Raw genomic sequence first — 14,221 nt, forward strand, 5'->3', positions numbered from 1 at the left:
TTGTTCATCCCAAGCGCTTAGTACAGTGCTCTGCACATAGTAAGCGCTCAATAAATACTATTGAATGAACACTGTACTAAGCACTTGGGAGGGTACAAAACAACAATTTAACAGACATATTCCATGCCCACAGTGAGTTTACAATCTAGACAGAGAGACATTAATATAATTAATATATTACTGATATGAACATAAATGCTGTGGAGGTGGGGTAAGGGGTGGTGAATGAAAAGAGCCAGTCAGGGTGATGTAGAAGGGAGTGGGAAAAGAGGAAATTAGTCAGGGAGGGCCTCTTGAAGGAGATATGCCTTCACTAAGGCTTTGAAGGAAGGGAGAGTAATTGTCTGTCAGATTTGAAAAAGGAGGGCATTCCAGACCAGAGGCAGAACTTGGGCAGGAAGTAGGTGGTGAGATAAATGAGACTGAGGCACAGTGAAAAGCTTGGCAATAGGGGAGCAAAACGTGCGGACTGGGTTGTAGTAGGAGAGCAGTGAGGTGAGGTAGGAGGGAGCAAGGTGACTGAGTGCTTTAAAGCCAATGGTAAAGAGATTCTTTTTGATGTGTAGGTGGATTGGCAACTGCTGGAGGTTCTTGAGGTATAGGGAAACATGGACTGTACATTTTTGTAGAAAAATTATCTAGGCAGCAGAGTAAAGTATGGACTGGAGTGGAGAGAAACAGGAAGCAGGGAGGACAGCAAGTAGGCTGCTACAGAAATCAAAGCAGGTTAGTATAAATAAGTGCTTGGATCATCATCATCATCGCCATCCAAATTATGGCATTTTTTACTGCTTGTCTTGTCTTATGCTGTTGAGTCGTCTCTGACCCATAGCGACACCATGGATACATCTCTCTCAGAACGCCCCACCTCCATCTGCAATTGTTCTGGTTGTGGATCCATAAAGTTTTCTTGGTAAAACTATGGAAGTGGTTTACCATTGCCTCCTATTGTACACTAAACCTGATCGTCCGTCTTCAACTGTCTCCCATGCTGCTGCTTCCCAGCACAGGGAAGTCTTAGACTTGTAACAGATTGCCTTCCACTCACTAGCCACTGGCCAAGTTAGGAATGGAATGAGTATGCCTCTGCTTGACTCTCCCTCCCATAGTCAATACTGGTAGAGTACTGGAAACTCTCCAGATATGACCCTGAGAGCGTATATTAACTGCTAGCTATGTGCTAAGCGTTGGAATACATATATGGTTAGGAGACTGAACAGAGTCACTGTCCCACACTGGGCTCACAACCTATCTTATCCAAGTTTTACAGATGAGAAAACCGTGACCCAAAAGGATTAAACAACTTGTCTAAGGTCACACCATAGACCAGTGGTGATGCTGAAGCTTGAACCCAGGTCTCCTGACTTAATAATAATGTTGGTATTTGTTAAGTGCTTACTATGTGCAGAGCACTGTTCTAAGAGCTGGGGTAGACACAAGAGAATCAGGTTGTCCCACGTGGGGCTCACAATCTTAATCCCCATTTTACAGATGAAGTAACTGAGGCACAGAGAAGTTAAGTGACTTGCCCACAGTCCTATGCTCCCCCACACAGCCATTCTACTTCCCATGGATTTCATTTGAATCTCAAAGATCCTAATAATATTTGTTTCTCTAAAATCTTTAGAGGGTTTTACGATGACCCTTTATCCCAAAGAAGGATGGGGGAGGTGGAGAACAGCAGCTGAAGTTGGACAAGCAGGGTATTTTTCCTGAGAGGCAGGTCTTCGAGGGCCCAATTGATCAATCAATGGTATTTACTGAGCATTCTGTGCAAAACACTGTACTAAGTGCTTATCACTCCTAACTAATCCAGGAGTCCATCAGGTGGGCATCTGTTGCCAGGTTGATAATGGAACTCCAGACACTAAGGTACCCAAGACATGGAAAAACATACCACCACATCAGGTCCCCATGCCATAAGATGTTATTGCAGTATATGCTATGCACACGCAGCTTAGCACAATGAAAACTGAGACAAAGGAGAGGCTCCTGATTCCACCCTTGGTCCCGAGCCATTGACTCTCCCTCCAGTTTCCCGTTCATGCAGACAGTACTTTAAATTTGGCCAGATGCTTGCAAATGTCTAACCACTACAGCACAGAAACTGCTCCTCCCCACCCTAGAGCACTTTTCTAAGTGTTTGGGAGAGTCCAACAAAATTGGTAGACTTGATCCCGGACCTCAAGGAACTTACAGTCTAGAGGACTGTACCCAGCTCACTCAAATGAGCATAGATGGAAGGGAAAGACTTGGAGAGAAGAGGGGCTTCTCTATCCTTCCCTTCCACTTGGCAGGGTGGCTGAGATGCATGAAATAATGTCCTCCAGTATGGTGGCTTTGCTGAGTCCAGAATCCCCATAGCAGACTCAGTGGGAGGACCTGCAGTTCCAAAATGCTGATCCCTGAAATATCTTGAGGGCAGGGATCTTGTCTCCCAACACTACTGTTTTAAGCTCTTCCAAGCACTTAGTACAGCACTCTGCACACAGTAAGTGCTCAATAAATCCCACTGACTGACTGACAACTTCGAGGAAATGCCTTTGTCAAGGTGAAGGATTTTGCTACACAAAATATTTTCACAAATGAACAACCACAGTCATTTTCTTATGAGATCACCTTTATCTCACTACTCTTGAAGGAGTGAAAAAACCACAAGCCACATTTGAATCAAGAATATTTATAGAGCTCTGAACTAAAACCGTGGAAGAATCCAGTAGAGTTAGTAGACATGGTTTCTGTCCTTAAGAAGCTTACAGTTTAGGGGTGGGGAAAGATACTGCATAAAGGAGGTAACAGTGGAGAATAAAGATATGAATGTAAATGATATGGGGAGGGAGGGAGGTGTGATTTCCCAAGTGCTTGGATGATGTCAAAGTGCTGGAGTGACAGTTGGGAGATGAGAGATCAATTAGTCAGGGAAGGCTTCCTGGAGGAAATGTGATTTCAGAAGGGCTTTGAAGAAGGGGAGAACAGTTAGGCTTCCAGGTGTGTCAGAAGAAGCAAATGACCAAAAGGTTATCTTGAAGACTGTCTCAGATTGGGGACAGAATCATAGCCTATTGGTAACCAAAGAACTGTGTTGTCATTTCTACTCCAGAGATAGAAACATGCCTGTTTCCAAACATTGTTCTCCCCACTGGCCTTGCCTGGGTGGGGCTTTACTGGCACTCTCTCTCTCTAATTGTCATAGATTTTCGTGCTACTTCTCAAGGATAACTGATGGGACCTGCCTGCTTGCAAGGAAGCAGGTCCTATTAGTAGCTACAGTGCTCTCTCTTTCTTACCATAATAAACATCACACAGCTGGTCCAGCTTGCTTCAAGACCAGCAGGTCCTGTCCCACTGTTTTGGCTTTTGGAAGTTATCCAGTTTCAATTGCTTGCACTGATTTCTTCTAACAAATATCACTTTCCCTACCCCCTGCATGTAATTGTCCCTCAAGAGACTGAAACCATCTCAAGGAACCCTGTAGCCTAGGCAGGCTCTAATAAATCACCAGAATCCCCCAGGCTCTTCCAGAACAGATATTGATATCATACAAATTTAGCAAAAAATGAACATTTCATCCAGCTAATTTTCCTGGTAATAATCAGAGAGGAAGAAGTGCTATAACTTTACAGAAGTGGCCTCAACTCCCCTCATTACACCTCTCCCCATTTTCTCCTCCCCTGATCCCATTCAGCTCTGTGATGCAGGTGGTTGAGTGTTTGTGAGGAAAGGAACAATTTTTCTCTAGAATGGAAGATATTTCCTAAAAGATGGTTTAGAAAATCAATGGGTTTAGAAAATCTACCGCTCCAGGCAGTGGTAGAGACTGAAGACTGAAAAGAGAGAACGGTTGGCCTAGTGGAAAGAGCATGGGCCAGCTCCAACATTTCTCTGCTGTGTGAGCTTGAGTAAGTCACTTCGCTGTTCTGTGTCTCAGTTCCCTCATCTGTAAAATGGGGATTAAGACTGTGAACCCTATATGGGACATGGACTGCGTCCAACCCGGTTGGCTTGTATCTAACCTCAGATACAGTGCCTGGCACATAGTACAGTGCCTGGTCAGTGCCTGACAACAAATACTATTTTAAAAAAGGCTTGTACTTTGGTCCTCACAAGAAGCTAATGTCCATTTTTCCACTTCTGGGAAGAGGGTCATTCCCTACACCTAAGACTGCTTGGGTAGATGGAGGAAGGCAGGAAATTTGATGCCCCAACTGCAGAAGACCAAGTCCCAGAGGTGGCAACCAGCCTCCAACAGCAGGTATAAACTAGAATATCCCAAGATAGGGAACTGGCCTGGAAGTGACTCTGGAAGGTGCCATTTTGATCTTGACCTTTGGCAGATGGCTCAGAGACCAAACTCTCCCTAGAGGAAACTAGGCAAAACTGCCCAGTGTAGCACCAGTGAAAGGGAGCGATTACACAGTCCAGTTTGAATTAGGGATTTGGAGGTCACCCAGTGAATTTGATCAATAGGGAAAGGTGATCCCTCTGATCTCCCCAAATCTCCTCTATGGACTGAATTGGCCAATTTTCTAGGCTGATCAAATTACCCCATAATTGCCAAAACTTCTCTTCACCAACTTCATGTTTGGAAAATCAGAAAATTGGTTTGGGTTCCTGAGCGGTGACAGGTGCACTGTAAACTTTAATTAGGATTATTTATAGTGCCAACAGGTCTGATAGGGATGTCTCTCTCTCTCGCTCTCCCCCTCCCTCTCTCTCTCTTCCCTCCCAACTCTCCCTCACCCTCACCCCTCCCTCTTTTTCCCTGCCCCCCCCTTCCTCCCTTCCTCCTTCTCCTTCCTCCCCACCCCCTTCTCTCTCTCTCTTCCTCCCTCCCCACCTTTTTCAGAAGAGCAAAGAAAACCCATGCCAGCAGGGTGAGACCAGTTTGAACCCAGTTTGAACTGGTCTGATAATATCATGACTAGATTATTGTGTCAGCCTCCTTTCGGATCTCTCTTCCACCTGTCCCCACTCCAGTCTATTCTTCATTCTGCTGCCCGGATCATCTTCCTACAGATACGCTCTGGGCATGTCACTCCTCTCCTCAAAAACCTCCAGTGGTTGTCTATCAACCTTCACACGAAACAAAAATTCCTCACTCTTGGCTTCAAAGCTCTCCATCACCTTGCCCCCTCCTACCTCACCTCCTTTCTCTTTTTCTACTCTTCCACCCTGTACACTCCGCTTCTCTGCCGCCCACCTCCTCACCGTCCCCCGTTCACATCTATTAATAATGTTGGTATTTGTTAAGCACTCTCTATGTGCAGACCTATTCCACCGTCGACCCCTGGCCCACGTCCTACCACTGTCCTGGAATGCCCTCCCTTCTCACAACTGCCAAACTAACTCTCTTCCCTTCTTGAAAGCTCTACTGAGGGCTTACCTCCTCAAGGAGGCCTTCCCAGACTGAGCCCCCTTTCCTTCTGCTTCCCCTCCCCTCCCCCCCCACCCTCTGCTCTTCCCCCTTCCCCTCCTCTCAGCACTGTGCTCATTTGTATATATTATTTATTACCCTATTTATTTTGTTTATTTTGTTTATTACCCTATTTATAATGTTAATTCTATTTATCTTGATGATGTTGTCTTGTTTTGTTTTGTTCTGTTTTGCTTTGCTGTCTTTCTCCCCTGTTTAGGCTGTGAGCCCGTCTTTGGGCAGGGAGTGCATCTATCTGTTACCGAATTGTACATTCCAAGCACTTAGTATAGTGCTCTGCACATAGTAAGCGCTCAATAAATACTATTGAATGAATGAATGAACCCAGGGCTCATTCCTGTCTTGTTATATATGAGGCTTCCCCACAGATGTGGAAACTGTTCAGTGAATTCAAACAAACATAATTCAATCTAATAATAATAATAATAGTAATGTTGGTATTGTTAAGCGCTTACTATGTGCCGAGCACTGTTCTTGCCGAGCACTGTTCTTAGCGCTGGGAGAGATACAGGGTAATCACTCCATCCCACGTGAGGCTCACAGTCTTAAACCCCATTTTACAGATGAGGTAACTGGGGCACCGAGAAGTTAAGTGACTTGCCCAAAGTCACACAGCTGACAGGTGGTGGATCTGGGATTAGAACCCCTGACCTCTGATTTCTAAGCCTGTGCTCTTTCCACTGAGCCACGCTATTCACTGAGCTCTTACAGTGAGCAGAGCACTGTACTAAGTGCTTGCGATGGTATAACAGAGTTGGTAATAATAATGCTGGTATTTGTTAAGCGCTTACTATGTGCAGAGCACTGTTCTAAGCGCTGGGGTAGATACGGGGTCATCAGGTTGTCCCTCGTGAGGCTCACAGTTAATCCCCATTTTACAGATGAGGTAACTGAGGCACAGAGAAGTTAAGTGATTTGCCCACAATCACACAGCCGACAAGTGGCAGAGCTGGTAGACGTGCACTCTGCCCACAACGAGCTTACATTCTCCCTCTGATGGTTGCCATTTACCTCCCTGGTCCTAAGCAGAAGGCTCTTGCTTGATTTTAAACTAGAAGTTGCCCTTATGGCAAAACTGCCTCTATTCTGTAGACTGTAAATATACGTTTCTCTCTCCCATTATTGTTCAAAGTTCCCTGTGAACAAAGAATATGTTACTTCTTTATTCCGTACTTGTCCAGTGCCTATTACAGCATATTATTTGAAGTGGGAGCTCAATAAATGCTGCCACTGCTTCTACTATTATCAGCTACCTACAATCACTCCTTGCCATCACTGTCTATAATGCTGGCTCAGAATCTAGTCATTGAGAAAGAAATAAGTTTTTCAGTTGAGTGGTTCATTAGTAATAATAATCATGGTATTTGTTAAGCACTTGCAATGTGCCTAGTACTATGGACTAGTGGATAGAATATGGGCCTGGGAGTCAGAAGGACCTGATTTCTAATCCCAGATCCACCACTTGTCTGCTGTGTGACCTTAAGCAAGTCGCTTCACTTCTCAGAACCTCAGTTATCTCATCTGCAAAAGGGGGATTATAATGTGAGCTCCATGTGGAACATGGACTGTGTCCAACCTGATTTTGACAGTATCTGGTACAAGTCGATTAGTCAGGACACAGTGCCTGTACTGCATGGGGCTCACAGTCTCAAGTGGGAGGACAAACGGGTATTGAATCCCCATTTTACAGTTGAGAAAACTGAGGCCCAGAGAAGTTAAGTGACTTGCCAAAGTCAAACAGCTAGCAATTTACACAGCAATTGGCAGATCTGGGATTAGAACCCAAGTCCTTTGACTCCCAGGCCCATGCTCTTTCCACTAGGCCATGCTGCTTCTCAGGAGGCAATTTGGGAAATTCTGTTTGGGACATGTTGAGTCTGCTCATGTAAGTAGAAAAACCCTGGAGGCAAAAAGACATGTGGGATTATATAACAGAGGGGATGTAATGGGGGAAGTGGGGGTGGTGGTTAAGGCTACAGAAATCGATTTGTGATTTAGCAGTTTCCCCATTCTAGCACCACCATAGTTTACTTTTGAAGAAATAATGGAGGGTGTGGACAGAGTTCAGCTCATTGTGGGCAACTGAATGGAAACAACTTCTGACAGCTTACTGGAGCAATGCTATGAAACCTCAACCAATGATATTTATTGAGCGCTTACTGTATGCAGAGTACCTCGGCACTTTCCTCACTCAGCTCGAGTTAGAACCAACTGCCCAGAATTCAGAATATAGTCATACAGTCTTCAAGCTGTTCTATAGTTAAAAGGGAACCTCTGATTCACTCAACCTCCCACGTGCAGGAGGCTCACCCAGGGTTTTCTCTCAAGACAAAGCCAGCTTTATTCTTATCTCGAGGTGAAATTATTTTCTCTGAGCAATTAGGACTGGGGGAACATGGAATGTGTCTGTTCATTATTGTATCGTACTGTCCCAAGTGCTTAGTACTGTGCTCCTGCACACAGTAAGTGCTCAATAAATATGACTGACAGTGAAAAACAAGCTGGGCTGAGGTAAAACTGCTTAGATTTAAAACAGAGCTCATCCAAGACCTCATATCATTATACTCTAGCATTTCCTCTATCTGTACTTCGTTTTAATGCCCTGTACTTCGTTTTAATGCCTGTCTCCCCATCTAGGCTGTAAGCTCCTTGTGGACAGAGATCTCTATTGTATTGTATCCTCTCAAGCACTTAGTACAGTGCTCTGCAAACAGTAACTGCTCAATGAATACCACTGATTGCTTATGGTCAGGAAATCACATGCCCTTCCCCTCCTTATTTTCTGGTTTTGTAGAAAAGATATGATGAACATTCTGATCTTATCCAAGTCTGGAACTGGGAGGAACTGGGGAGGAAAAGTTGTGGTAAAGAATTATTTGGCTCCAGTTGAGTAAGTCTTGAAATGTCATAAGAACTTCGGTCTTATAAGACATCAATGTTCCAGGCCCTAGAGTCTTTTAAAATGTGGTTCAAATTTATTAACTCTTTGGAAGTACTCTAGGGTAGAGTCAAACAAGTCCCCCAACAAATTTTATGAGCAGGGGTGGAAATTAGTTTTCAAAATTAGGTACAGATTCCAGAAGCAGGAGGAAAGCTCTGGGGCTGGGGGAGCTGAGGAAGAGAGGAAGAAATGGAAAAGTGGAAGTGGGGCTGGGGAGGTGCTGTTAATGGGTCAACAACAAAAACTGTCACATTAGGAAATTACCCTTAGCCTTAACTCAGACCCAGCAGCAGCAACCCCAGAACTGCCTTCTGTAAGAGCTGAGACCTGATCTCTTTCCACAGATTGGTAGACAATTGGGAAAAGATAAAGTACAGAAAACCAGGGGCACATTTAGAATCTGCCTGCTCATAAGCAATAAGTTAACTGCTGCCTCTTAGTATATTGATAAATCTTGTATAATAATAATTGTGGCACTTGTTAATAATTTACTATTGTGCCAATCACTGTGCTAAAGACTGGGGTAGATTGAATACAATCAGTTCAGACATTGTCCCTGTCCCATACGGGGCTTGCAGTCAAGGTGGGAGTTTAAGCTCCATTTTACAGATGAGTAAACCAAGAAGTCAAGAGACTGCCCCAGGTCACACAGCAGCTCTTGGTAAACTCCTTGTGGACGGGGAGCATGGCCAGCAGCTCTGTTGTATTGAAACCTCAGTCAAGTGCTTAATAGAGTGTTCTGAGTACAGTAAGCACTCAACAAATACACTGGATTGGTTGATTGAGAAGCAGTGTGGTCTAGTGGAAAGAGCACAGGCCTGGGAGTCAGAGGACCTGTTTTCTAGTTCCGGTTCAACTACTCATCTGCTGCGTGACCTTGGGCAAATCACTTAGCTTCTGGGTGTCTCAATTCCCACATCTGTAAAATGGGGATTAAAATGGCCCCTCAACTCCATAGATTGGGTTGAGTCCAATCTGATTCGCTTGTATCTACCCCAGTAATAAGCAAAACGCCTGGCACATAGTAAGCGCTTAACCAATACCTTAAAAAAAATTGACTAAATTGGGATTAGAATGCAGGTCTCCTGATTCCCAGGCTTATGTGCTTACAACTAAGGCCACATTTTAACCTTTCATCTCCACTCAACCTTTATCTTCCATCGCTCATTATTTAAAAAACAAAGAGTAAAAGACCACACTACTGTTTCTGGTGGGAAATGATTTCTGGACTACTGCAGTCAAACTAGGAATCATACTGCATTGTTATTCATTCATTCATTCAATCGTATTTATTGAGCACTTACTGTGAGCAAGCACTGTATTAAGCACTTGGGAGAGTATGGTATAACAACAAGCAGACACATTCCTTCCCACAACAAGCTCACAGGCTAGAGGGGGAGACTGGCATTAATATAAATAAATAAATGGATAGGTAAATAAATAAATTACAGATATATACATATAGATATGTGCTGTGGGTGTTACGGCGTTGTAGTTATTCTTATGGTGTTGCAGTGCGCTTAAAGAATTTGCTGGGCATGACTCTCAATTGAAAAAAACAAACAAACCTGTTTATTGCCTGCTTGCTCACTCAGACATTTATTAAGCACTTGCAAGGGCCGATGCACTGTACTATGTGCTGGAGATAATTACATGGAAATAGATTCAGGCAGGGCCCTGATCCCCAGAGTACTCACAATCTAGGGGTGGGTGAGAGACATGCACCGAGGGAAAGAGTATCAGTTTAAAGACAATATTGAACATCAAAAATTCAACAAAACGATAAATCAACCAGAACGGTGATGCACAGAGCTACCATTCATCACTGCTGGATGGACACAAACGTTGAACGGTCCTGGGCTGAGACTGCCACCGACTAGACTTCCCAGCTCTCTCTCACTCACTCCCCACTCCTACTAGTGCAGGGTTGAGCTCCTTGTTAGCAAGTCCTCATGATGGGTGAAGGGGGACAGGGTGTTAGAGAGAGGGAGGTTTAGAGAGAGAGAGAGAGGTTGAGAGAGGGAGGGTTAGAGAGAGAGAGGGAGTAAGAGAGAGGGGATTTGCAAGAGAGGGGTTTAGTGAGAGGGGCCTTAGAGAGGGAGAGGTTTAGCGAGAGAGTGGTTAAGAGAAGGAGGGGTTTAGAGAGAGGGATTTAGAAAGAGAGAGAGGTTTGGAGAAGAGTTTAGAGAGAAGGAGGTTTAGTGAGGGAGGAGTTTAGCCAGGGAAGGGTTTAGAAAGAGGGGTTTAGAGAGAGAGAGGTTTACAGAGAGGGATTTAGGGAGAGGAGTTTAGAGAATGGGGTTTATTGAAGGAGGAGTTTAGAGAAGGAGGAGTTTAGCGAGAGGGGTTTAGAGAGAAGACTTTACAGAGTGGGGTTTAGTGGGGGGAGGGGGTTTAGAGAGAGAGGGGCTCAGAGGGAAAGGAGTTGAGAGGTGTTTAGAGACAAGTTTAGCAAGGGAGGGGTTTAGAGAGAGAGGCACTTAAAGAGAGTGGAGTTTAGAGAGTGGTTTAGGGAGGAAGGAGTTTAGAGAGAAAGAGTGGTTTGGAGAAGGAGGAAGAAAGAAGGGAGTAATAAAAGAACAAAAAAGGGATAAGGGGAAGAGGAGAATAGAGGGGAAAAGGGGTCAGGAAAACAGACAAAGGAAGGAGGAGAGCAGGAAATCACCATCACCACTGCCACCCTCAACCATCGCTGGGGTAGAAGGGGTGGCCTTGGCAGCACAGCCCAGAATTGGTCACTTCAACCGAAGCCCTGCCCACAACAAGCTTGCAGTATAGAGGAGGATATAGACAGTAATATAAATACATAAATTACAGATCTCTACCTCAGTGCTGCGGGCCTGGGAGAGGGAGGATACATAAAGGGAGTGAGTCAGGGTGACACAGAAGGGAGTGAGAGAAGAAGAAAGAAGGCCTTAGAGAAGACCTCTTGGTGGAGATGTGCCTTCAATAAGACTTTGAAGGAGGGAGAGTAATTGTCAGATATGAGGAGGGAAGATATTCTAAACCAAGGGCAGGAGTTGGGCGAGAGGTCAGTGGTGAGATAGACAAGATCAAGGTAAGGTGAGAAGGTTGACATTAGAGGAGTGAAGTGTTTGCACTGGGTTGTAGTAGGAGAGCAGCGAGGTGAAGTGAGGGCGGGAAAGGTGATTGCGTGTTTTAAAGTCAATGGTGAGGAGTTCCTGTTTGTTATGGAGGTGGCTGGGCAACCAACTAGCTACAACAGGGCAACTGTTCAGGACACCAACTTCAGAACACAACTAAATGAAGAACACACCAGGTTTACAGAGCTACCTGCCCCACATCCGGGCTTAGACACCAAGGAGCTGTTTCTGACCTGTGTTTCTTTGGTTTGCAGAAGCTTGATGCCTCGGACTCTTGAAAGTCAGATCACTATGGAGAAGACTCCCAGCTACTTTGTCACCAAGGAAGCCCCAAGAAGGATCTTCAACATGTCCAGAGATACCAAACTGATCGTAGTGGTCCGAAACCCTGTGACCAGGGCCATCTCAGATTACACCCAGACCCTCTCCAAAAAGCCGGACATCCCGACCTTCGAGGGTCTCTCCTTCCGCAACCAAAGCCTGGGCATCGTGGATACATCATGGAACGCCATCCGCATCGGCATGTACGTGGTACATCTGGAGATCTGGCTTCAGTACTTCCCCCTCTCCCAGATCCATTTCGTCAGCGGGGAGCGGCTCATCACTGATCCTGCAGGAGAAATGGGCAGGGTCCAGGACTTCCTGGGCATCAAACGCATCATCACGGACAAACATTTCTACTTCAACAAGACAAAAGGATTCCCTTGCTTGAAAAAAACGGAGAGTAGTAGCCTCCCCCGTTGCCTGGGGAAATCGAAAGGGAGAACTCATGTACAGATAGATCCGGAGGTGATAGAGCAGCTCAGAGACTTCTATAGACCTTATAATATCAAATTCTATGAAACCGTCGGGCAGGATTTCAGGTGGGAGTAACCGGCCGGGCCCAGATGACGGCAGCAGTAAGTGCATCCTTCAGTCTTCCGTGAGGACGGCATCTTAGAGGCGTATGTGAGAGCGGGGTACCCCGCTCTGATCCGCTCCCCCTAGCCCCCACCCCACCCCCGCCCACCACGTGAGGGCATCCCTTCAGGCCATCACATCCAAGGAATGGTCAGTTTGGGAAATCATGGTGGGCTTGAGCACCCAGAAAGCCCACTGACTGCTGACCTTTTCCAGTCTGCCAGCCTTACTTGGGAGGCAGGGTCTGCTGGGCGGAGAGGGTCTGAGCTGTCCGTCAGAGCCTCTGCTTAGCCCTGCAACGTTCCCACTGTCGGGTCAGTCACATGGTTATTTTCTACGCAACGGGGCACGTCTCCTTGGCTTCACTGAAGGAAGCCTGGGGAATCTGGGTAGAATGAGAATTGATTTTCAGAGATTATAGATATATAGATATATATATATATAAAAACACACACACAGGCACACATACACACACACACACACAAACGCACACACCCAAAGTCAATCAACCTACATTTGCTGCCCATACATTCCCTGGCTTTCCAAATTCAATTCCTTATTGGCATATACCTCCTTCCAGGTTCCAAGGTCAATGCCAATGGAGGTGCATTACCTGAACAAAATCTGTCCACTTGGGGGACAAAGAGGGCAGGGAGCCATCTCATCAGCTCTCCCCACTACTGCCAGGACACCCCCCGCCCCGACTCCCCTACAAGAGGCTTGAGGTTGGAATGGGCCTCGGCAACCCAGTGGAAGTCATGGCTGGAGGGCTCGGAGTCGGAGTCCTTCTCCGGTTTGCCTTTTGTCACTTAAGAGAAACCTGTAACCATGAAGGGGGTGATGTATATGCTTGAAAACAGTCTTGGAAACACCCATTGTAATGATATCTGGTCCTGTGAATAAAGCACAGATTTCAGCTGTTACGGGTACTTTATTGACAATAGTTTTCTTGTTCAGCATGTGATTCTTTTCGTGCGAAATAAAGAAGGCTATCACTTGTCCTAAGTAATGTACTTTTCTCAGGAACCAACTCAGCAAAGCAAGATCTCAGTCAGGAGAGCTGTGCCTAGGGCATAGCAGAAGTGGTGGTTCTCACAGGCCAGATAGGCAATCTATAGATAGAAGCAGCATGGCCTAGTGGAAAAAACACAGGCCTGGGAAACAGAAGGACCTAAATTCTAAATTCTGGCTTGGCACTTGTCTGCTGGGTGACCTTGGACAAGTGACTTTACTTCCCAGTGCCTCTGTTATCTGTAAAATGAGGATAAAGACTGTGAGCCCTATGTGGGACAGGGGCTGTGTCCAACCTGATGATCTTGTATTTACCGCAATGTAGGTACAACCCTAATCCTAACTCGATGACACCTAATAAGCGCTTAACAAACACCACAGTTATTATTATTACAATTAGGGGGACTGAGGACTGGGTGTGGAGGCTTTTTGCAATAAAGTTTGTGGTGGGGGTGTTGGGGGAGGGGACTAGGTGGAAGGAGGAGGTGAAGAACCTCTGATTGGCCTCAAGCTCAGGAATCACTTCCTCGGCATGAGGATCATCTTCCTGTCCAAGTTCAGTCACTCTCAGCCACTTTGACCCCACCCCAATTACCCACCATCCAGCAGAAATAAAAGTTCTGCTTTACTCCATTCAGATAATGGACCGATCCTCCCTTTACCAACAGGATGAGAGATCTGGGTTAAAGCTGGGAATGGTCATTTTAGGAGACGTGCCTTGTTCTGTCCAATGATGAGCTGCCCGAGATCATGGGAGGGCACCTCAGGAGCCATTCACGTGCCTGCAGAGTTGCTGAGGTGACTCTAACATCTGGTGGTTCTGCTCCTGGC

The 14,221-nt window shown here is 45.7% G+C and overlaps 1 protein-coding gene and 1 non-coding gene across 2 annotated transcripts in view; one reads left to right on the forward strand and one right to left on the reverse strand.

Moving 5' to 3' along the window:
* Nucleotides 1-13,302, forward strand: part of HS3ST2 (heparan sulfate-glucosamine 3-sulfotransferase 2) — a 111,373-nt gene extending 98,071 nt beyond the window's left edge. The window contains exon 2 of the mRNA XM_029058586.2: nucleotides 11,734-13,302. Coding sequence (XP_028914419.1) covers nucleotides 11,734-12,352 — 619 coding nt within the window. The 3' untranslated portion in view covers nucleotides 12,353-13,302. The remainder of the gene's footprint in view (nucleotides 1-11,733) is intronic.
* On the reverse strand, nucleotides 1,022-1,159 carry LOC114809616. The gene has a single exon (XR_003757392.1). It is a non-coding gene; the product is annotated as a small nucleolar RNA SNORA7 (small nucleolar RNA).
* Nucleotides 13,303-14,221: the final 919 nt, after the last annotated feature.

This window comes from Ornithorhynchus anatinus, chromosome 2 (genome assembly GCF_004115215.2).
Source record: "Ornithorhynchus anatinus isolate Pmale09 chromosome 2, mOrnAna1.pri.v4, whole genome shotgun sequence".
NCBI lineage: Eukaryota > Metazoa > Chordata > Mammalia > Monotremata > Ornithorhynchidae > Ornithorhynchus > Ornithorhynchus anatinus.